The sequence below is a fragment of the Hirundo rustica genome, chromosome 18 (genome assembly GCF_015227805.2).
Source record: "Hirundo rustica isolate bHirRus1 chromosome 18, bHirRus1.pri.v3, whole genome shotgun sequence".
NCBI lineage: Eukaryota > Metazoa > Chordata > Aves > Passeriformes > Hirundinidae > Hirundo > Hirundo rustica.
In genome coordinates, this window is record NC_053467.1 from 5,227,191 (window position 1) to 5,249,840 (window position 22,650).

The 22,650-nt window shown below is 49.4% G+C and overlaps 4 protein-coding genes across 5 annotated transcripts; 2 read left to right on the top strand and 2 right to left on the bottom strand.

Annotated features, from left to right (window-relative positions):
* The first annotated feature begins 296 nt into the window (after window positions 1-296).
* On the top strand, window positions 297-6,692 carry LOC120760897 (uncharacterized). 2 transcript variants are annotated; one of them, XM_040081654.1, is made up of 6 exons: window positions 297-415; window positions 994-1,115; window positions 3,048-3,146; window positions 3,604-3,768; window positions 5,186-5,328; window positions 5,409-6,692. In XM_040081654.1, exons 1-6 carry the CDS (start codon window positions 328-330, stop codon window positions 5,635-5,637), a joined length of 846 nt encoding a protein of 281 aa, XP_039937588.1. In that variant the 5' UTR covers window positions 297-327; the 3' UTR covers window positions 5,638-6,692. The 2 variants fall into 2 exon arrangements, with proteins under 2 accessions (XP_039937588.1, XP_039937589.1); XM_040081655.1 differs by lacking the exon at window positions 297-415 and adding an exon at window positions 696-774.
* On the bottom strand, window positions 6,663-9,960 carry MRPL27 (mitochondrial ribosomal protein L27). The gene is made up of 4 exons (XM_040081657.2): window positions 9,887-9,960; window positions 8,300-8,422; window positions 7,512-7,579; window positions 6,663-7,086 (listed from the first exon to the last, which is right to left on the bottom strand). The coding sequence occupies exons 1-4, from the start codon at window positions 9,906-9,908 to the stop codon at window positions 6,880-6,882; spliced, it is 420 nt and encodes a 139-aa protein (XP_039937591.1). The 5' UTR covers window positions 9,909-9,960; the 3' UTR covers window positions 6,663-6,879.
* Window positions 9,961-10,077: 117 nt separating this feature from the next.
* On the top strand, window positions 10,078-14,821 carry EME1 (essential meiotic structure-specific endonuclease 1). Its single transcript, XM_040081659.1, has 8 exons — window positions 10,078-10,785; window positions 10,869-10,996; window positions 11,174-11,269; window positions 11,689-11,810; window positions 12,004-12,136; window positions 12,659-12,774; window positions 13,786-13,975; window positions 14,328-14,821. The coding sequence occupies exons 1-8, from the start codon at window positions 10,110-10,112 to the stop codon at window positions 14,502-14,504; spliced, it is 1,638 nt and encodes a 545-aa protein (XP_039937593.1). The 5' UTR covers window positions 10,078-10,109; the 3' UTR covers window positions 14,505-14,821.
* A 1,437-nt stretch (window positions 14,822-16,258) lies between these two features.
* Window positions 16,259-20,590, bottom strand: LRRC59 (leucine rich repeat containing 59). Its single transcript, XM_040081660.2, has 7 exons — window positions 20,325-20,590; window positions 19,921-19,980; window positions 19,242-19,400; window positions 18,831-18,935; window positions 18,178-18,250; window positions 17,593-17,766; window positions 16,259-17,062 (listed from the first exon to the last, which is right to left on the bottom strand). Exons 1-7 carry the CDS (start codon window positions 20,427-20,429, stop codon window positions 16,821-16,823), a joined length of 918 nt encoding a protein of 305 aa, XP_039937594.1. The 5' UTR covers window positions 20,430-20,590; the 3' UTR covers window positions 16,259-16,820.
* Between the last annotated feature and the right edge of the window lie 2,060 nt (window positions 20,591-22,650).

Below are 22,650 nucleotides of genomic sequence, written 5' to 3' on the forward strand. Positions count from 1 at the left end.
TCCTGGTGCCTGAGAGGCCAGGAGCCTCCGGCGGCACAGCCCAGCTTTCCTTCCGCAGGAGCGGGGCAGCGCTGGGGTTGTCCTGCGCCCGCTGATCCCGTCAGTGACCCTGCAGCCTGGCTGCCTCTCGGCTGGGAGCGCGGGACTCTGACAACCGCGGCAGGAGGCCGGGGCACCCGCCGATGAGCCGGGCTGACCCTGACGTGCGTGCCAAGGGGGAGCCCCGCGGCTGAGCCCGCCCGCCCCGGGCCCCGCCCCGCCCCGCCCCGCCCCTCGCGGGCTGTGGGGCGCGGGCGGCGGGCAGGGACTGGCGGCGACGGGGTCGGGATGGCGCAGCTCGCGGAGGCCGTGGGCCACACAGCGACCACCAGCGCCAGCATGGACAACAACGTCCTGGCCATCGTCATCGCCGCCAGTGAGTGGCGGGCGGGGGCTCCGGCGGTGCCGGGAGCGGAGCGGGGGCGGCCGCCGGGCGGGATCGTCCTCTGCCGGTGCCTCCCGGGCTGCGCCGATAAGGCGATACCCGGGGGCGGGCGGGGGAGGGGTCGCTGCAGCAGCCGGTCCTAACCCGGGGGGGTCCCGCTGGCTCGCGGGATTGGGGCCGGCGGTGGGTGCCGGTGGGCTCCGCGGAGCCGCGGGTTCCCGGGAGACCGGAACACTTGCGAACCGGCGTCCTGCCGTGGTGCTGAGGGAGCCGAGAGCCCCGGGGGAGAGACGTTGGGTGCCGGTGCCGGTCCGCGTGGGTCGGTCGCTGCCGCCGCGGTCCGGGATAGGGTGAGCCCCTCCTGGCTCTGCAGGTTGTTCCCGGTCTCGTAGGGAGAGAGAGATGTTGGGTACAAAGGGGCTTTACCGCTCTTGTGAGACGGGCAGCAGGTGGAATCGGCTTCTCAGGGGCTTCTCCAAGCGGCAGCCGCGCGGCGAGAGTGGGTGGCAGGAGGAGGCCCGCGGGCCCGTCGAGCCACCGTTTCTCTCACCACTCCCGTCTCTTGGCAGCGGTGTCCACCTCCGTCTTCATTGTGGCGATTCTCATCCTGCTGCTGCTCTTGTACCACCGGGACCCCATGTGCTGCCAGTTCCTGTGCTCCTGCCGCCTGTTCCAGACCCCCAGCCAGTATGTGAGTGTCCTTCAAGTTCTCCCTCTCTTCCTCCTGCCCACGAGTCCCCCTCTGTCCCCTGAGCTCCTGTTCCCTTGTGATGGGTCTGTGGGGCTGCATCCTGCAGCCTGGCTGGGGTTGCTGATGGACATTGTTCCTCCAAGCAGAGCTGGGCTCTCCCACCTCCTTGCTCCCACTCTATCCAAGAAATTCATCCACCCAGTCCTGCCTGGCTGTGCCATTGTGGTTGTATCTCCAAGGCCCAACATTAAAAGGCTTCCCTGCTCTCCATACGGCTCAGGAGGGAGGTTCTCCTCTCCCTGCACAGTCATGTGTGGGGTTGGGCTGTGCCTTATAGGAAGGGGCTCAGCAGGGATTGGAGCTGGAAGCTGAGGGCAAAGGCAGACAAAGCCACCTGCATCCCTGGCAACTGACTCTCTTGTGCACAGCTCCTGGGGAAGGAGCAGTGAGACACAAAGCCCTTCCACTCACATCTGTAATTTCCTGGGGCTGGCTTTCAACTAGGGAAGCTGATGGAAAAAGAGCAGCATGTGTAGCCAGCGTTGCTTTTGTGGCAGTGACTGCCTGGGGAAAACTCAGCTTCCAGAGCTGCAAGGATGCCTCTTGAGGGGAGGGCTGCAGGTACCACTATGCAGTCCCTAGGAGAAGAGTGGACATTCAGCCTCACTAGTAAGGAGTGGAGACACTCGTGCTATGAAAGGCAAGTCTCATAGTCCAGCACAGGCTGGGAAGTCCCCAGCAGAAATCACAGAGGAAATAGGCTGCACTGATGGTGTCCTTGTCTGATTGTCTCCACTCCTTTCCATCTCTTCCCTCCTGTTGCTTGCCCATGGAACACGCTGTGAGTGGGCCCTGCTGCTGTGCTCCCTTGCCCTGTGGAGCAAGTGAGCACTCCTCTCTGAGGCAGCGTGGGATGCTCCCTGAGCTCTGAGGTGCAAACTTCAAGCCGGCATCTTGCCTTTAGGAAAGGGCAGTGTGGAAGGAAATTACATATGGAAATTACATATGGAAATTACATATTTACATAATTACAAAGAATTACGTATGGAAAGGGAACATATATAGAATGTATTTCCTTCAGAAAAAGAGTAGCAGTTGTAGTGAGTGAGGCAGCTTTTGGGCAGGAATAGTTGCACTGGTTTTGCTCATCAGTTGTTGAACCAACAGCTGGGTGCTGTTTTCCTCCAGCTTCCGTAGTTGTGCTGTAGGGCCAAAACAAACAATTCCTTGGTTGTTAAGAGCAAAAGTAAATCCTCACAGTGCTCCCCGCGCATCCCTGGTTATCCTGGGAGTCCCTGGGCTGGTTTCTGCTGGCAGAGATGGGGTTTTCTGAGAGCAAGGTACAGCCATGGCTCAAGTCCTGTCTCTGGCTTGAGGAGCTGTTCTCTGTGAACAGGATTTCTGCTCACTCTTGCTCAACACCTTGATAGGGAATCCAGTTTAACTGGAGCGAGACAGCTTGGGAACAGCACAACTATTGCCCTGCAGATTTCCTTGCTGCATTATCCTGAAATGACAACTTCAGTAGATAAGAGCTTACAAATTCTGTAACCCTGAGCATGTGATGGAGCTCTTATCTACACCAGCAGAATAGCTGGGTTGTTTTTTGTTGTCCCCCAAAGAGAGATGGTTCTGATTTTCAATGAAACCCTGCCCTGGGGCCCAGACTGTCCCTCTGGCTGTGCTCTGCTCCAGCTGGCTCCAGCCCTTGGAGCAGACCCAGCACTGCCAGGGAGGATGCCCCAGAACTGTAGGTGTCACTGAACAGGCAGGGGCTGCTGCCAGCAGCGAGAGCTGCAGGACCCACATGGGTAGAGGGAGCAGCTCTTCCTCTGCCAGGGTGCTGCTGTCCCATGAGAGCTGGTTGAGCTCTGCTCTCTGCCAGGAAGGATGTGAGGGATTTTGGCTTTGCTCACGTCTGCATCATTCCAGGACCACCCCCCGGCCTACTTCCGCAGCAGTCAGCAGCTGGTGGGACCGCAGCATGGAGCCTCACGGCTGGAGAGCACTGCTGAGAACCCCGGCATGCAGGTGATGACAGGGTCTCTGCTGGAAGCTGGGCGGGAATGATAGCAAAGGTGCTCATGAGCTTGGAAAGAGAATCTGGTTATGAAATTTGCCTGGGGCAAAAGGTGCTGGGCACCATCTTCTGCTGCTATCCGACAACTTTGGGAAGTGCTGCCAGCATGTAAAAAATCTGGGAGTTGGTGGTATGTGGAGGGAAGTAATATTGCAGAGGACACCACAGTGCTCTGAGGTGTTTGGGCATGAAGTGCCAGTGGTATATCCTGAGGGCTTGGGATCCTGCACCGCAGGTCGTGGCGTAATTGCCTCCTGGGAGGGTGGATATCCTCTCTGGGTGTTCAAAGGAGCCTACAACTGCCTATAGCTTTGAACCCTGAATTAACTCAGGTTGCTTCAGGACATGAACTTCTAGTGATGAGAGCTACCATCACACTGACCCTTTTCTGGGGATGGGCATTTCTAGGGAGACGAGCTCTTCTGTGTTGGACCCCCCAGCACGTACCAGCTCCCGTCCTGGGAGCAGCCCCACCTGCCCAGCTACGAGAGCGTGAGGAAGAAAGATCGCCAGCGGGAAATCCATCAGATGATTGCTGACAGGTTTGGGCTATGGGCAGAGCCATCCCAGGAGGTGAGCTCCCTTCCCTGCAGTGGGTGGCTGGCAGAAGTCCATGGCAGTCACCACTGTGGTCCATATCTATGTCTTGCTTCAGCAGTTAGTGGCAGCTGAGGACTCTGTGCTCTGTGATTGCCTTCCCCTGATAGCTTTTACCTCTGGGAAAGCACAAAGTGTATCAGGAGGCTCCTTTGGTGTACATCTGTGCTGGTTAATGATCCATCTCCCCTCCCCCAGTGCATTTGCAGAAATGCCTGTACCAGGAGGCAGGGTAGAGCCCCAGGGAGAAAGGGCAAGCTCTTTGGATCACCTGCTCCATACAAATCTAGGCTGGGAGTGTTATTTTTGGATCTCTAAGGATCTCTAAGGCTAAGGCTCTCTAAGGCTGGGTTCTTCCTTACTTCTCCCTGCAGGACACTCCTGGGGAGACCACTTGCTATTCCCTTGAAGTGTTTATGGCTTATTTATGAGCAGAGACTTTGCTTGTTATGATATTTAAGATTTGCACTCCCACAATAGAACAGGGAAAAGTGAGTGCACCCTGCCATGTAGGTCCTGTGGCAGCATCCTGAGACAGTCCTGTTCAGAGACCTGTGTCTAAAGCTGAACAAAAACATTTGAAACCCTGAGTAAAGCATTAAAGGTTCACTGATTTACCTAGATTTTGAGCTCTTAAAGCAATACCATAAAGCCTGGCATAGTCAGCCCCTGCCACTCAGTGTTAGGAGCTGTATCTAATGACACCTGCCTGAAGAGAACCAGCCTGATAAAGTGGAAGGTGTCACTGCTCATTCAGGGGTTGGAACTGAATGATGTTTAAGGTCCCTTGCAATCCAAACCATTCTGTGGTTCTATGAAAGCTGAGCAGCAAGGACACAGAAGAGTAAAGCTCCAAAGACAAGTAGTTGAGGAACAGCATTGGAAGCTCTTCCACAACATTCTCATGCCACTTCTTGTCACCTGTGGGGAGAAAGCAAGCCCAGCTCTGCCAAAATAAATGTGACAAAGCCTGGAGGCTCCTCTCTCTGTGCAGTGGGACTTGCTGAAACCCAGGCACAATACCTGGTTTGTAGGTACTTGTGTAAATCCCAGTAATTTTTCTTTAGTCAACGGAAAACAAATGACAACCCTCTCTCAACAAATGTCAAGTTTGTTCTGGCCTTCTGCCCAGTCCTTGAAGGGGAACATGGAAGAGCAGGAACCTGGTACAGAGTGTGAGGGGAGAATGTGTATCTCAGCAGGTTTGTGCCGTGTTCCAGACCAATGCTCCCATCTCCAGGTGTTCCCCAGCCTACAGCCGGCTGCGCTGGAGGACTGTGGGGGTTTAATTTCAGGCTGGTGGCGGTTGTGAGTCTTTCCATCCGCTCTGTAAGAGGTGGGATAATCTGGTTATTTCTGATCTACTGTAATGCTCTTCCTCTCTCCCCAATAGATGCCACCTCCTTATGAGCATGCTCTGAGGCATCCTCCAGCTTTCTCAGGAACAAGAATAAGCTCAGAGACCTTGGACAGACATGGTGTTCCAGACCCTTTCCATGCTCCCCTCAGCTATCAAACTCAGCGAAACACTGCAGTGTAAGGCCTTGGCCTCAGTGTACTGCTGCTTCCTGTGCTGTCAGCAACAAAAGTGCCTGGGATACTATTTTCCTCCACAGGGAATGGCCAAACCTTCACCCAGATCCACCATCAGTTGAGACAGGCAAGCCCAACCCAGCCATCAGTGACATCCCACTTGCGGCACAAGGAACAGCCACAGAGCCATTGCTGGGTACCGCGCTGAGCAGAGGAACAGGGACGTCTCCTCACTCTTCTCTGGCAAACACCAAAGTCAAAGGTCCAGCTGCTGGAGTTGCACAGGGCAAAGCCAAGGGGAAGGTCTGCTAGGCCAGAGCTCCTCAGGAGCAGCATTTCATACCTCTGTGAGGCAGCACTGCTGGCTGTACAAAGGATCAGACCTCAGGCACTGCTGGTGTTGTGCTGCTTCACCCGTTTCTTACATTATCAAGTGTTACTGTATCTGGATTTCCACCTGCAGGTGGAAATCCTCACCTGTGAGTGGCAGAAGGGATAGGCTCTGGAGCATCGTTGCATGCTCTGGCACCAACAGCATCTGTGCAGACCCCACACACAGATTTGGAGGGACTCCATGGGTTACACCCAAATATGGACCACCAAAATGAACCATGGGACTGGATTTGCTGGATGGGAAAGGACAGATGCATGGACTGAACAGCTGGAGGTCTACATGAAGACTGTGAAGCACAGGTGGACATGTGGCTGACCCAGTTCACCTGGTCTTCTGCAGAGCAGAAAATTTGTCTAAATAATGTCAACACCGGTGTCCTTACACCACTGATTTTGATAACCTGTTTTCTACTGCAGCGTCAATGTTTCAAATTGTTTACAAATCTGTAGACAAAATGAGATCAGTTAGTTTGGGCACAACACATTGGGGCTCCTTTATTTTGAGCAATACAAGCTCAAAAATGTCACGTAATGACTCAAAGATAAAAGGATGAGGATCCTAGTTAGTGCTTTATCATACACCTCCAGCTGCTGAGCTTCAAATACCAGCCCAGCTTTGGGCTTCTTGCCAGGTCCCCTGAACTTACTGAGTTAAGAACTTGTTTCATATGGCCAGTGAATGTAACACTCCTATTTCATTGAGGTGAGTGAGGTAGAGGGAAAAATCCAACTTCCTGGTACACAGCATTAGGTGCATGCAGAAAAGGATCTGTTCTGCAGTATTGTGAATTAAGGTACAAATAGAACAGTAATGACTAAAAATGAGCAAAAATAGAGAGAATTAGTAGCAGGACAAGTACTGACACAAGAGTGATTATAGAGGGAACCCATCCAGTGGCACAACAGACCAGGCTCTCCAGATACTAAATGACCATGGTAACACATTCCATGAGCAGCCAAGACCTCCAGCTGCCCCACAGCATTTATTAAACACTCTCAAAAATGCCAGCAGGTGATCTCAGTGCCTGAACACAGATCACAAGCACTTCAGGAGCAAAACGAAGTTCTAAAATGGTATCTTCAGAGCCACTCTTGTCTTCAGATGCCAATATAGCTGTAGTGGTCTGTCCTTTCCATCTGTGCCCACATGACACAGGAGGTTCACAGCATGGTGACGAGTTTGAAGCTCCCTAACTCTGCGGTAGGGACGACACTGATAAAAGTTTTATAAAGGACTGCTCCTTTGGGCAGCTGGCAGATCACATCCCTGCTCTCGCTGCTGCGGGGTGGGGGCACGTAGACCTCTTTGGTGTATCTCACAATCCCATCCTCCAGGGCGTAGAGTGTCTTGTTACGGCCCATCCCTACCTGGGAGAGGATGAGGAGCATTAGAAAGGAGAGACTGGAGATCCACAACTAAAGCAGATCTGATCATTGGTCTGCCTCATTTGATATCCTGGCTTCAACAGCATCTGTTGCTTTATTTTTTAAAATAAAATCAGACAACTTGCTTCCAGCAACCAGTTTTCAGTGGTGCTCAGTATGAGACACCCATTCCACCCTGAAGCACAAGTGCCCAGTCAGGTCACAGAAGTGTCCTGGGATATCTATTACTTGCAGACCGTCCGTGAACCCCATGAACATAGGTGAGGCTCTGGGCACGCTCTGTGACTAACACCACAGAACACAGGGATGAGCATTAAGAATGACACTGAAAGAGAGGAGGCAGTGAATGTGGGACTCTGGGAGGGACATCTGTTCTCTGGGAACCAAAGAGAGAGAAAAGGCCTTACGTGAGCGCCGGGATGCCAGCGGATCAACCGCTGCGTAGCCAAAATGTTTCCTGCATGGACAAATGCACCTGCAACAGAGCGACGCAATCAGAATGCACAGAAGCAGCTCCCCAGAGCCCTGGCAGAACACAAATGATTCCAGGACTTACAAATCCCAGCTTCTTGTAGGCATTTTCTACGGAAAAATTACTTAAAATGCTAAAAGCATCTGAAAAAAATGCTATTAGCAGGAAATAAAAGGGCAATGGATAGATCATAGCAAAAAGTCAAATCTCTGCAAAGATTGCTTCTAGGGTACAAGGCATTTTCTGGCTGCTGAAGGCATTTGTTTTATTACATTTACATTGATATGTTTCCATCAGCAAAGCTAATAATTATTAAGCACTCAACTGCAAGAATCTGCACTCTGGCTTCTGCTAAGCCTCATAATTCTCTCCTTTGTAAACACTGGAAATGCTCAGTTTTTCCACCCAGTGTGGGAGGAAAGTGCAGTGTAGTTATGAAGTGTCCCACAGTGTTCCCTCCTCCTGAGCTCTCTGGAGAGGCAAACTTAGAACCAAAGTACATTTTCTGTAGGCAATGTTGCCTGGCAGCTCAGGTGGGGAGAGCTGACTCACCCTGCCCTCCCACCAACGACCCTTGATCACTAGGTTTCACTGATCCTCCCCTTCTCTTTCTCCTGGAAAAGTGCCCTGCACACCTTCCCCTGAAAGACTCAGCAACTGGTACGTATCAGGGGAGAAGCTGTGAAAAACCCAGTGAAATGCAAGTAAGATACTCAGACCTACCTTCGACTTTTTTGAACCCATAGCGTTTCCCAGGGCTGCGGCCACCTAGGTTTTTCGAGCTGCCCCCACTTTTCTTAGAAGCCCATCTGACAGCAACCAGGCTTGTATGGTGAGTGGTTAGAACTAGGTTAGGAGAAAGAACAACAGCATCAGCTGGAAAAACTATCATACATAATTCCTTCTGTCAGATACACATATCCTTCTGTAAAGGCTATCGGTTAAGACAGGCTTTAAAATTAAAGGCAAAGGAAAGGCCTAGGGAAAACAAAAAGCACTTACAAGATAAATTAGACCAAAATGGCCTAAGTTCCTTGAAAAAAGGCCACATCTCAAGGGCTGCTACTGCCTAGGTAAGAATAAAACTCTCAGCAACAATGCTAAATGATGTGCACAAATTCCTGTTTCATTCTTGTAAAATGCAGCACAGATGTCACTGGTTGCTGTGGATTGTTCTTACAGTACTTCGAGAAAATATGGGCTGTGATTTGTTTCAGTTTCCCCTTTGACCAAATGGCATTTACTTATGCAGTTACATGCTGAAATCCTACAAAAAAGCAGACTCCAATTCTGAAAAATATATAAATATCTATGACAAGCCAGAAACAGTCTAAGGAGTATCTGGAAGTAGCATAAAAGTTGGACTTGCTGGTATTAGTGGTCTTTTCCAACCTTAGTGATTCTATGATAAAAGGCTCTGAGAAGGAACACTGAGCCCAGGGGGGAGGGAGGGGTGCGTGTGCAAAAAGGGAGTCTGGAGCACAGTTTTTTCCATTAACCCTCCCAGTTTAAGGGAAGTGTTTAAGCCCAGGTTGAACAGGGCTTGGAACAACCTGGTCTAATGAAATGTGTCCCTACCCATGGCAGGGGGTAGAACTGGATGATTTTTTAAGTTCCCTCCCAGCCCAAGTCATCATCTTAAAAATCTCTTCAGTACCATCTTTCATGCAGTTAGGAGCCAAACCTAATTTTTCTGAATCCTTGTATTTAGCCTGTTAAGCAGCAGGTTAGTGCTGCTTAACAGGCTAAATAAAACAGTGCAAAACCACTAGTTTAACTCAACTAGATCATCACAGATACTCAGTGAGCTGGAATATGTCTCATCACTGCAAGTGTTCAAGCCCAGGTTGGATAGAGCTTACTGCAACCTGGTCTAATGGAAGGGGTCCCTGCCCATTGCAGAGAATTGGAACAAGATGATGTTTAAGGTTCCTTCCAAACCAAACCTGTCCATAATTCTATGAAATACTGTTGAGGAAAACAAAAGCCCATTAATTTCAGGACACGACCCATCAAGTAAATTAAAGCCTCCGAGACTTGATAATTTACAGGAAATTATTCAAACACAAACATATATATAGTTACAATTTCACATACACACAACCCGCCTATCACCACATCGCCTCAGCTCCAGCCAAAGGCGAAAGCCTCAGCCTCGCACTACCAGCGGTGATATCGCATCGGGGGCGCGACATTCCGCGCGATGACCTCCCTGGGCCACCTTCTCCCGAGCTCATCCCTCCTGCTCTACGGCCAGACCCCCATTCCCACCCCTCAGAGGGTAGTGAGCTGACACAGGCCGCCACTCACAGAGCCGTCCCAGCGCCGCCATCTTGATGGCGCCCCTTGCCCTGCCTCTTCCCGCTGGCAAGGCGATGCGCACGCACTCGCGCTGGGCGGCGATTGGTCTGAGCGCGCGCTGTCGCGAGCGTTCGGACCAATCACCGCCCACTGCACGCGCCTTCGGGCCAACCAGCGGCCGGCGCGGGCTTTCCCCTCAGGCAGGCGCCGGTGCCTCTGAGTAGACAAGGAGATGGCGGAGAGCGAGTCGGCGTCTGAGAGCAGCGAGGAGGAGAACCTGCCCTCCTTGGCCTGCCTGCTGCAGCCGTCCCCATGCATCGGCGAGCCGAGCCGCCGCCGGCCGCCATCTCCTGATCCTGAAGCGGCAGAGGTTGTCAAGATGGTGAGCAGCGGGAGCGAAGAGATGGATGACGAAGAGATGGACATCGTCCCTTTGCATGAAAGGGTCAAGATGAGTGTGGGAGAGGAGCCTGAGGCTCTCAGCCTGGGCGCTGGCGGCACAGGAGAGGCATGTGGGACTTGTGCTAGTGGTGACCTGATGGCTCCTGGGAAAGAAGAGCTGCGGGAAATCCTGGCGCCGTCTGGAGAAGTGGCTTGTGACAGTGAGAATGGTACACGCAGTGCTGAGAGATCCTCCTTGTGCTCCTTGCCAGTCGACTCAGACAGGCCTAGTAGCCCCCCGGTGAGCAGAGAAAGGCCAGAAACATCGCTCCCTCTCAAAAAGCGACAATATAGTCAGAAGGAACGGGAGGTAATCTGCCAGAATGTGTGGCAGAGAAGGAAGGAGCAAGAAGCAAAGAGGAGGGAGCAGGAGGAGGAGAAAGAGAGGAAGAGAGCCGTTGCCAAGATGTTGAAAGCTCAAAGGCCAGGAGAGTGCCAGAAATACATAACAGTGGTGCTAGACCCAGGTAGTTGTCCTCACAGCCTGCACCTGCCTTGTATTGACTGTTGTCTCCTCTCTCTGGAGGCCTGACCAGTGCATCGATTTCAGTCATCTTACAGGTAGAAGGTGGCGAGCAGATCCTTAGTGCTTTGCAGGCTGCCAGTTATTCCTGTGTGTTTGAGAATCACGCTGTTCCCTGCAGCATCACCTGGAGGAGAAAGAGAGTGTCATCACAGGTATGCAAGCAAAATTTTGATAATCTTGCCCTTTTCTTCATGTGTTATTTGCAGTCGTTAGTAATCGTATTTAGCAACCCAAGTAAACACCCTCTAATCTCTCTGCTCAGAGCTCTGAGTGGGAGTCTGAGAGAATTCTAAACAGACTGTGGCCTGTTTGTTTTCATATCCGAACAGATGGGAGGAGGAGAAGATGAATGGACAGAAGAACCAAATGTCCTGGTTCTGCTTGGTTTGGAGGAGTTTTTGTCCATGGCTCACAGCTACAAGCAAGTGAGAACACTTATGACTTTTGTGCTCCTGAACATGCCTTGATGCAAAACCAGTGTTTTGTCATCCCTCTTAGTGGCAGGAAGGTTTTGGTGTGGGAGGAATGCAGGGTTTCACTAAAACTGAAATCTGGGTTTAGGCGCCATTAATGGGTTGTATAATGTGAAGTTCTGTCAAGCTTTCTTCACTAGTTAAATTTTTTCACACATTTCCTGAAGAGTGACATTGTTACATCAAGTGGGTTTATTTTTTTTCTTTCTTTCTGCTCTAACTTTACATGGGATCAAGTATTGTCTGCTAGTCCTGAAGAGAAAGGGTGAATGGACTCATCTGCAGTCCTACAACCAGGGCCATAATTTGCTGTGCTTCTCTGTGTACCTCAAAATGGTTTAACTCCTTATTTTTCCTATTCATCTTTGTAGAACGCTGATGGCTGTGCAGGAAGGCAGAAGGAGACCCTGCAGAGCTATGTAGCTCATATGATGGAGAAAATGCCTGGGAGAATTCTGGCTCTGGCAGTAGTTGGAGTAGAAAATTATTTCAGGTCTGACTTCTTCCCTGCAAATATTTCTGTGTTTTCTCTGGCCTTGAAAAATGCCATAAGTTATATGTTAATTCCTTCTAGCAAAGACTGGAGTATAAGCGGTATTCCCAGAACTGCTCCATCGCTTTTTATACAGAAATGGAAGCAAAGGTCCATCCAGACTGTCACCACAGTTTTACTTTGCTCTTTGTAGGTCTCTCCAAGTTCAGCCAAAACAAAGGCTACGACAGACAGCAGCAAGTGGGAATCAAGAGAAACGGGGAGAAAGGAGAAAAAAGGAGGTTAAGGATTCTGGTCTGGTCTTATCCAGAATGGATGTGAAAGAAGTGAGTGCTTTTAAAACAGACATGCAGCCATCAATTGTTGTCTCCCAGTATTTGAACATTTGACTTAGTCACATAATTTTGTGGATGGGAGTATGCGGCTTTCATTATTCATTAGTCCATCAGTCTCTGGACAGAGCTCTTTGGGTTCAGCTCCCCCCTGCTCAGTCACGTACCTACCCCCACACAGACTGATGTGTCTCATTCACCTGGATACTGATGTCGGTCTCAGCACATCTTGCCCTTCACGGCCCATTGGCAACGCCCACTGGTGGTGGCCTGTTTGTAACTGGAGCCACAGAGGAGCTGAGACACCTCAGAGGAAGTTGTGGTGATATTAACCGTCAGGAGACAGACTGCCTCTAAATACTTCAGTGTCTTAACTTAACTGTTCCCAAAATGGAAAGAGAGTGAAGATTCTTGTCCTACAGCAGGACATTTGTGACCCTTTTCTGCTTCAGACAAAAATAGAATTTGATGCAACAAGACTGATTGTGCCATTTTTTGTTCCCAATGGTGATACAGGCCCTGGTGGATCTGCAGCTGAGCACACAAGTCCAAATCAGCATTTTTGAGAGTAGTGAGGAGCTTGGGGAATATGCCACTATGTTCACAAAAGCTGTGGCTGAGGCACCATACAAGTGAGTAAGCAGAGGAGGTTTGGTCCTGCCTTTGGAGAGGCTGCAAAGCTGGGAAGGAATAGCAGGTACAACACGGTATAATGGTTCTTAAAGGTGTGGGTGACAGAGCCGCTGCTATTGCAGCTCCTTCAACACAGGACTTGTTCTTGAAATTGGTGTCCTGCCCACAGAGGGGTCAGGATAGACCCTGATTTCATAGTCACAGGTTAGTTTGGGTTGGAAGGGACTTTAAAGATCATCTAATCCAACCCCCTGCCATGGGCTGGGACACCTCCAATAGACCAGATTGCTTTGTGCTCCATCCAGCCTGGCATTGAACACTTTCAGGGATGGGGTATCTGCAACTTCTTTGGGCAATTTCTTCCAGTGCCTCACCACCCTCAGGTTTCACACTGGAGCCTTGACATCAAGTACAGCTCTTTTTCTGAGTCAGATTTTTGGAGTGGGAAGGGAATGTGAGTAGGGTTGGCTCTTAGACTGCCAGCTTTTCTTCTCCAGTGTGTAACCAAGAGACATGCCAGACAATGAACCACTCGGTTCTTTCCGTTGATAAGGGAAGACAACAGCTTTTTGCACAGTGATAGCCAAGAAAGCCATCTTGTGCAGTCTCACACAATCCTGGCATTCCTATTGCAGCAGCTGCTGGATCTTCATGTCAGCCATGACAAGAGATGAGATGACATTAAAAATGACATCTGAAAGTGTTTTATTATGGTTGACAGCCAGAAGGTGAATTCTTGTTTACCACTTTGTCTGCAAGTTGGCTTGTGTCAGGATTGCTGCTGAATACAGGATTGGGTTTTTTTCGGTAGCAATCTGGGTCTTAAAGGAATTGGTAATGTATGTAAAGGAAACAGGGTCAAATTGTTCATGTTTCCTTTGATGCCAGTTGTGTCTCTGACAACTCAAGGCGGGGATGGCGCTCTGGCTCTTTGACAACAGATGGCAGGGACAGGATTTTCTTCACAGCCTCATTGTCTCCTTTGCTTCCTCATTCCTTGTTCTCCCTAGGCGAGAGCGAGAGAACACAGGGTTCTCTTTCTACCTGGAGAAGGGCTGCTGTGGAGGAGTGAAGGTGGATCCTTCCGGAAAGGGTCTCTTGAAAGTTTGGAAGAGGCAGATACAGCAATTTAACCGTGTTAGCTCTGAGATGGCTGAGGCTATTGTGTCTGCCTACCCTTCTCCTCAGCTTCTGATCCAGGTGAGGATGTCTCAGGGATATCCAGCACTGTGTGCAGGCAGACAGCTCATGCAGGGGGTGGAAGTAATTTAATCAGTATTAAATTAGACACTGATTCTGTATGCACTGTTCAGTAACTTAGCAAAGGAACCGATTCCTTGGCATCTAGTGTTCTGGCTTCCCACTGAGGGAGCAGCACTGGCTCCATCCTCTAAGCTCAAGATGGGACTTGGGCAGAGACCAGCTGAAAAATGAGTTGATATTGTGGAACGGTAGAGTAGGTACAGGTGCATAGCTTTGATTTTTTTTATTTTTTTTTTAAGCAATGGATGCAAAGTGGGTGATCCCATTGTTCCCTTTGTGTTCCTTTTAGGCCTATGAGAGATGCTCCTCAGACCAGGAGCGGGAGAACATGCTGGCCAATATTCCTGTGCACCGTGGGGAGGGTGTGACAGCCACCTCCCGGCGCATTGGGCCGGAACTGTCTCGACGCATCTATCTGCAGATGACTTCCCATGATCCTGACCTCTGTCTGGATTTTACTGGGTAGCACAGGGAAAAAAGGTTTTACTGTTTGTCCGGTTAAGTGTTGAGTTTTGGATTTCACTGGGTAGCTCCAGGGAATAAGGGTTTTACCGTTTGTCAAGTTTTCAGTTTTCTTCTGTGAAGAAGTGCTTAGACAACACTCACTGATCCTTGAAGCACATTTAGACTTTATTGTAGCAGGAAAAAAGTTGGATAAAGTTGCTGAATAGCAGGAGTTTACACAAGAAAAGATGGTGAACATCTTCCATAAGCACATGAGTTACACACAGCTTATACTGATGTTGTTTTGTCTTTCTATAAAATAAATAATTTTGATGAATAGCCTTTGCTCCTTAACATGGTGTCTTGAACATAGACAGGTATGTCCTCTGTTGAAAGGAATAATTCCTGTTGCTCTCCTGAACTGCAAGGACTTACCTTCTCTCTCCTTTGGGACAAATCCTGATGCTAGAGCAACATGGTGCTGCCCCCAGTACTTGCTCTAGTGAGGTGAAAGAACTTTACCTCACAAAACAGCCTCTCATTGTTCTGCTGCAGCAGATGGGAATGAGTAAGACTAATTTTCAGATATAAGTTTAGAGTGCTCTGATTCAGTCTCCAGACAGCTTAATTTAGAGAGGGTCTTGAAATCTGATTATATGTGCTGGAATTATGAGGTCTAAACAGTTGGCAGAAAAAGATTCCTTTTAATTAGATTGGGGACCTGTGCAGCCATCAGCACTTGTGTGCACACAAGTGTGGTTGGGGGTTTTTTAACAGCAGTGCTGAGATGAGTGCTCAGAGAATTAAGCTGCCGCTTCCCATGTGTGGAAGTTAACTCTTTAGAGTCCTGCTGCCTCCAGTGGGAAAATTCCTACCTACTCTGCTCATTCCAGGCTAGCAGGAGCTCTGGCCTGGTCAGAAGTGCTGCTGACCCGAATATATAAATTGTATAAGGCCGGTGCTCATCAACCTATGCAACACTCATCTGGCTGTTGGCAGGAAGGGCTGCATGGAGGAAACATTGCTTTAGATGCTGTTTGTCATTTTCCTGAACATTTCTGGATAGGGAGTAAGGATATTTTAAAGAGGGGGATGAGTTAGACACCCAAAGGAAAGCTTAAAGGTATTGGAAGGAAGCTTCGAAAACATGCACCCTCTTAAGGCAGAGGCAGCCCTTCCTTCCTTTTATCCGATAACTTGTGCTGCTGCTCCTTCCTGTGTGATATTTGGGGAACCACAATCTTATCAATGGGTTACAGAAAAATGAAAAGTTTGCTGCTGCCATGGTTTCCCCTCAACACTGCTCCTGGCAGCAATAATCCCAGGTATGAGAAGAGGGAGCGGTTGTGGAGAGCAGTGTAGGATGTCCCAGTGGAATCTGTAGCACAGAGATTCTCTGAAACTTGCACTTTGTTTTAGTACTCGCAAAGCCGTTAAGAATATAAAAAACTTCTGCTTGATGAGGGTTTTTTAAAGGAAATTTTAAAATTAATTATTTAAAAGAATTTTTAAGGAAATTCCAAGTAATTCACAGACCATTGCAGAGGTGAGTTTTCCTCTTCAGAGGCAAACCAGCAAACCTCCCCGCCTTCCCCCAGCCCTGAGGCATCCCCTTTCCTGCCAGCAGTGCTCGCACAGTGCCACCCAGTGCTGCTTCTGCAGCTGCAGCAGGCAGGGATTATTCCTACGTACTTGGAAATCATTTGTGGCTGTTCCTAAAAGGCCTAATGGAAAATTAAAACCACGTTAACAACATAAACATCCAGTTCAGACAAATTGCTGTGAAAATTGTTGTATTGAAAATTTTCAGCTCCTTTCAATAGCACATCAGCCTCTTTGCTCCAACATAAGGATGCACAGCCATCTTACATGCTTGCAGTTGGCCCTGGAGTGGGGCCTTAGTGTATTATTCCCATACAGCCATACCACCAATTTTAGCACAAACAGAAATGAGAGCAAGGAATGGATATGTATTAAAAACCTTCCACCTCCAGCTCAGAGCTACAGCTGTCTCACCCAGGTGATGTGAGGGCTGCTTGATCCCATTCCTATAGACTGACAACTTCCTATACCTCACAATCCTGGTGGACGCCACTTTGAGGCAAGGAGTGGTCACAAGTTTAGGTTAACGTGCACAAATAATGGGAGTTTACAGGCCGACTGAGAGACATGCACAACAAAGATGGTTTGAACAATAGCTTTGCTCTGTGGAGTGGACCAGCAAACCAATGCTGACTGGTTCAAAGCAGTTTCATCAGAACACGATTCCATAGGAATTCTGGCTGCGTACATGGTGGAAGGAGATGCTGACGAAGCAAGTGCCCATCCAGGACAATCACTACTTCGAGTTGTGCTGTAGCATGTTCTGCAGGGTTTTGTGGTTCTGCAGAGCAGCCACCACATCCTCGTAGAGGGTGTTCACACTGATGCACAGAGGTTGATGCTGCAGCTCTGTCAGCTTGCAGGCCGCCAGAGTACAGAGGATGCAGAACAGCACGAAGAGCAGGACTCTCAGCACTGACCGCGACCATGAGAGCTTGTGCCGGGGGCGCTGAGGTGGACGGGAGCTGGAGGCTGGCTCTGCAGTGAGAACATGAACAGTACAGAATGTGAGGAATTAATCAACTGTAACAGGCTATGCTCGAAAACAAACTGTTCAGGTAAGATACTTATTCCTGTGCTGCAGCTGGCCTTTGTTGTGAATTTTCATTACTTAGCTCTGATAAATAAGTATACGTGATTTAACTGCTTAGAATGAAAAGTTGCAGATGCAGTTTCACAGGCAGCAGTGAAGAGGGTGTAAAGCACCTCTATGTTGCACAAGATCTAGTTATGCAAATGTAGTTCAGCAGACTTAAGAAAAATTAGTGAAGGGAAGTTCTCACTAGGAACAGCTTGAGAACTTCCTGACTTGTGGCTCTACAGTTCATTGGAATACAGGCGAAGGGGAAAAGGGCACAGTAGCAGAGTTCAACAGAACTCCTATAAATTCCCCCCACCCTCTCCCATCATCTCCCAGTACCTGGGCTGCATGAAAGCATTTCTGGCAGCATCACAATCTGATGACAATGAAACCTGACACAACCCCATGAAAAATGGACACTACTTACTTCGGGTATGCACTGTTTCTTTTTTAGTTTTCTTTTCCATCTCCTGTTTTGCAGCTTTCTGAGCATCGTACTCCCGCCTTCTGCGTTCCTTTTCCTCTGCCTTCTCTCGCTTACGCAGTTCTCTCTCCTGAGCCTCCTTTGCTCGCTGTTCTGCTTCACGCTTCTTCTCCATTTCTGGGGGTTAACAGCAAGTTTTTCACTTTTATGTGAAGGATTATCACTGCCTTTTAATGTATTACCTTATTATCCCAATCAATTAAACAACTATCCTCTCTTTTTTTTTTTTTTTTTTTTAGTATTACCTTGCGTTTTGCTGTGCTTTTTTTCCATGTTTTTATAGGTAACCTATAACACATTCCATCTAGAGATTTAACTATTCCTCAGGCCAAGAAATCACATACTTACCCCCCTGCTATCTTTCTCCCTCCAGCCCTTTTACCCTACTACTCCCTGAGTACTTTGGGTTTGGGGGGCTACAAGTATGTGTTAGATGGTAATTTGTTAGATGGTGATCAGAATGTTTGGGTGTGTTAGAGACCAAAAGCAGTCCTCAGCAGACAGCACGTGGGGGCTCTTTGTGCCTACCTCTCTCTGCCTGGAGTTTCTGCTGCCGTTGTCGATCTTGCTCAGACTGGATTGCTTTCATGTGCTGCAGTACCTTAAAGGGCCAAGAAAACAACCTGAGGACTGTGCAGAAGCCTTGTGGCACAGTCAGTTCAGAACAGAACAGATGGAGTGTGGCTGAGGACAGGCAGCTGGGGCTGGCCCCCAACCCTCACCTACCCATACAGCTATGGCTCTGAAAAGAATTCACGACTTATGTGAGTCTCTGTTGTCAAAAAACAGATCTTCCCATTAAAAACAAATGTGGCAAACTGGTGCTGAGTGATACAGAGGATCACAGAACATTTCTATTCATGTTTGCCAGAACTTCTCCAGAGGTTTTTGTTCTATCGGCACAGGCATGGATTATTATGTCTGATTATGCCTCGACTCTCTTGGCAATCAGCATTTAATCCTCTCTTAACTCCAGTAATGGAGAAGCATCCTCCTCAACCAGGTGTTTGCTCTCCACAGGCACAGCAGTAGTAGAGCCAGTGCAGTGGACCTGCCCCTCACTCCCTGAAGAAACTTCAGGCTCCTGCAGCAGCTGCCCAGCTTGCTAAGCAAACAGAGGAAGAATCACAAGCAAAGGCATGAAAGGGAAAAAACAAATAGAATAAACGCACACTCCTTACCTTGACAGCAGCCTGTTTACACTGCTTCTCATCCAGACAGTCTCCTGCCACTTTAGCCAGGACAGGATCCAGGGGATTGTCCTTCAGATCCAGCCACTTCAGGTTCTGCAAAAAAGCACAACAAAGGGGAGGCTGTAAGAGCATAGCAGTCTTAGAATTACCTAAGAGATCCAAAGCAGAAGCAAAGAACTGCTTAGTTTTTACATGAATGAAACAGGTAAAGAAGATGAGCAGAGAAGTCTTCAATAGATTGAGAGGATTTTCACTGAGGTGTGGTGCAGAGCCAGCTGAATTTTGGAATGGGTAGTCAGCACGATGGATGCTTTACCAGAGAAATCAACTTGAGCAGGATCACAAGACCCTGGGCTGCAATCCCAAAGCTTTACATAACTGCTCAGAAAGCAGTTTTACCTTGAGCTGTGCAAAGCTGACTGGCAGGGTGACCAAGCGGTTGTTCAGAAGGTCCAGGTGCTGCAGATTGATCAGGCGGCCAAAGTCCAAGGGCAGCTGTTGCAACCGATTTTTACTCAAATCCAGTTTCACCAGATGCATCAAACTGCAGAAGTCTGACTAAAACCCAAACAAAGAAAACCCAGAGAAAGCTGGTCAGCATCCTTATGGAAGAACCTCAGCAGGAAGTACGTGGAGACAGCCTGCACCTCACATCAGGCACAAATCCTTGACTTAGTACAGGACTGTGGATGGAGGAAAATTGCTCTCCTCCTTTGCCTTGGAAGATGGAGGTGAGACAAAGTGGAACCAATAAGACAAACTGAGAAGGTTATGGATGACAATAAGACAGGAACAAACCCGAGTCTCCACTGCTGATGAAACTCCCCTTGTATTCACCTGGGGACGCTCTGGAAGGAATGTACTGCAATCTTCACACAGTTCATCCCTGTACTCTCTCCTGCCTCAGCCAAATCCACTGCCAGCACTGACCTGTCACTGACAACGGAGTCATTCAGCCAACCCAGGGCAGGGAAAGTGCCAGTTCCACAGTGCCCGGTGAGCCTCTACTGAAGCACCAGTTATCTTTCCAAATATTTCCCAGAAGACTCATCCCCACGGAGGCTCTCTAGCACCTTACCGGCAAGGAAATGAGGTTGTTACAGGACAAATCCAAGATAGTAGCTTTCGGAAGAGCAGCCTGAAAAGACAAATAAGATACTGAATGAACATGGAGGTTCACCCGAGCCCCTCTAACACCTGCTAGTTCTGCTTCGGCCTCTGCGGTTTCTCCCGCGTCCATCCCCCGCGGCAGCTCCGAGGTCACGTCATCTCCGGATCTATCTCTGGGTCCAAAAATGTTCTTATCCTGGGACAGCAGTGAATAGCGGCTATCGGGCTCGCGGAACACAGAATCTCATTGCTTTAAATACCTGCAGGCCAGGTCACAAGCCCCCAGCATATCCGGCTCCCCTACGCTGCCCCTTCCCGGGGACGGGGAACCGGTCACCAAACCCGCCGGAGGGCCCGCGGCCGGAGACTCACCAACTCCCGCACCGGCACCTCGTTCAGGTCGCAGAGGCTCAGGTCCAGCTCGTTCCCGTCCAGCTTGTCCTTCAGGCTGAGTCCCTTCCCGCTGCCCCGCGACATGGCTCCGTCGGCGGCCGCCTACAGGGGATGCGGCTCGGCACGGGGAGGCGACGCGGCTCGGTACGGAGCGGCTCAGCACAGCCCAACCCAGCCCAGCCCGTCCCGTCCTGTCCCGGCGTGGTACGGCCCGGCCCCGCCACCCACTTCCGCGGCCACGTCCGCGCGGGCCCCGCCAACCGCCGCCGCGGGGCTGAGCGCGCCCGCTGCCGGCCCGGAGCGGGGCGGCAACACCCGCCCCAGCATCGGCGCCGCAGTACACCTACAAATTGTCTTAAGAAGGGATCTTATCTGATGTTTGATCTCTGCATACTTTCACACCTAAGCAGCAAGAAAGATTTAATCCCTGAAACAGAGAGTAGCCAATAAGCTCTAAGCGCTGTCTTAGAAAGATGAATTACTTGTTGGTAGAATTGTCTTGTTAAGGTTTAAGGCTTGATCCAATGATCTCAGACTTAGTGGGAGGTTAACAAAGCTTGGGAAGAAGGATTTACTACTGAGAGCAGGAACAAGAAATGCAGGATTTATGGGCTACAAGGACATTAGGCAGAATCCCCAAGACAAGGAAGAAACTAATACAGCTAACTCAGCAATTGGGTTGAATCAGCTCCAAGCGAGCAAAAGGTAATTTTGTGGGGCAGATTGTGGCCATGTACTCATGGCCACAGACCCAAGAAACCCACCAACCCAAAAGAAGAGAAAGACCAAGCCTGTGGACTATTTAGCATGGGAAGTGAAAGAATCATTAACCAATGGAAGATAGAATACTAATTAATATGAGAACTAGCTAACTTGTAGCCAATGAACATTAATGCCTTTGTTTGCTAAAATATATAAATAGTCAAAAGTTTTGACAGTGGTCATGGTGGCTTTGTGAATTTGCCATCCAGTGCAGAACTGTAAATAAATCAAATACCTCAACCTTGGGTGTGGGTTGGTTCCTTGCACACTGAGTGGGAGAACCTATTTTGGGACAAATTGGCGCAGTTCAGGGCATCCCTGCAGCTGTCCCACCATCCCTTGAGCGTGGCCAGGCTACCAGGAGTTTAGATCTGGGCTACATGAAACAGCCCTGCAGAAGGAAGGAGAACTCCCAGCCAAGACTCATGGGCAGGGGAGGTTTGCATCCAGTCACATCACCTGTCACACACTACTGCACAGAGAACCAATCGGTTTATGGCCAATAATCCCAACCCAGGGATGTATACATTGTTTTGCAATATCTAATACAGCTGCTTATATTTGTCCACAGTCTCCCTAATCCAGGGGGTGAATTCCCTCTCAGCTGGGCTGTTACATTACCCCACGATGTCTCTTCACAGGAGGACTGCTTAATGGATATTCCTGTTTTGCTCCCAAGACTCCAGTCCCGCAGGAGCGGAGCACTACTAATCCTCTGTAGAGAAAGTCAGTGAAAGTGAAAGGAACCTGGGGCAGAACCAAATAAATGTTACCTGGTAATGGGATTTGAATGAGGACTAAACGTGAATTTCATGACCTCTGTGCTATTTGTGATGTTTGGGACATTGCAAAGATGTTACCACTACTGCAGCACATCTACTCTGTGGATGCATCAGTTTGTTTTTAAGCTGCCAGTGAATTTTTTCCAACAACCAGAAGCCAGCATTACCTCAGTACTGAGGTAACTGAGGCCACAGGAGTCTCTGAATGAAGACACCCCGAAACAGCACACAAGGATTTGCCTCATAGAAACTACAATAAAGTCTGCCTGAGCTTGAGGTTTTCCTGTCCAGGAGATTATGGAAGTTTTTCAGAGCATGTTATTGTTCTTCCAAATGTGAGCAGAAATTACAGAGCCCTCATCTGAGAAGGGCGAGGTCTACTTATCCAAGAATCTCCCCCCCTACCTCAGCTTTTCACAACAATGTTTGTTGTTGGAGAGAAGGGCCAGTGAAGACTTGCTCCAGGGAGTGGTGGGGAAGCCTGTCATTGCCACATCTCCAAGGGAGACAGCTGATTACTGATCCCCTCATTACCCTGTGCCAGTGAGGGATTCATGTGATGTGCTGTGCTGTTCCCTTCCGCGGCTGGGAGGCACCAAATACAGTCCTGCTCTGGAGAACAAAACCCAGAAGGGCACTGAGGGGGCCTGAGCAAGACCCTCTGCATCTCTGGGAAAGGTCTTTGCACATGCAGTACTACAGAGACTGAAATCTGTGCTTACACAAATCCAAGAGCCTTTGGCTCCTAGCAAAAACAAACA

Coding starts and splice junctions, on each gene's coding strand:
- LOC120760897 (XM_040081654.1), top strand. CDS start 328: ATGGCGCAGCTCGCGGAGGCCGTGGGCCACACAGCGACCACCAGCGCC. Junction 416..993: donor GGCCATCGTCATCGCCGCCA/GTGAGTGGCGGG, acceptor GTCTCTTGGCAG/CGGTGTCCACCTCCGTCTTC. Junction 5,329..5,408: donor ACTCAGCGAAACACTGCAGT/GTAAGGCCTTGG, acceptor TTTCCTCCACAG/GGAATGGCCAAACCTTCACC.
- MRPL27 (XM_040081657.2), bottom strand. CDS start 9,908: ATGGCGGCGCTGGGACGGCTCT. Junction 8,423..9,886: donor GGCGGCGCTGGGACGGCTCT/GTGAGTGGCGGC, acceptor CTCCTAACCTAG/TTCTAACCACTCACCATACA. Junction 7,580..8,299: donor TGGGTTCAAAAAAGTCGAAG/GTAGGTCTGAGT, acceptor GCTCTGTTGCAG/GTGCATTTGTCCATGCAGGA.
- EME1 (XM_040081659.1), top strand. CDS start 10,110: ATGGCGGAGAGCGAGTCGGCGTCTGAGAGCAGCGAGGAGGAGAACCTG. Junction 10,786..10,868: donor AACAGTGGTGCTAGACCCAG/GTAGTTGTCCTC, acceptor CATCGATTTCAG/TCATCTTACAGGTAGAAGGT. Junction 12,137..12,658: donor CCAGAATGGATGTGAAAGAA/GTGAGTGCTTTT, acceptor ATGGTGATACAG/GCCCTGGTGGATCTGCAGCT.
- LRRC59 (XM_040081660.2), bottom strand. CDS start 20,429: ATGTCGCGGGGCAGCGGGAAGGGACTCAGCCTGAAGGACAAGCTGGAC. Junction 18,251..18,830: donor GTAAACAGGCTGCTGTCAAG/GTAAGGAGTGTG, acceptor TGGCCCTTTAAG/GTACTGCAGCACATGAAAGC. Junction 17,767..18,177: donor GAAACTCCAGGCAGAGAGAG/GTAGGCACAAAG, acceptor GTTAACCCCCAG/AAATGGAGAAGAAGCGTGAA.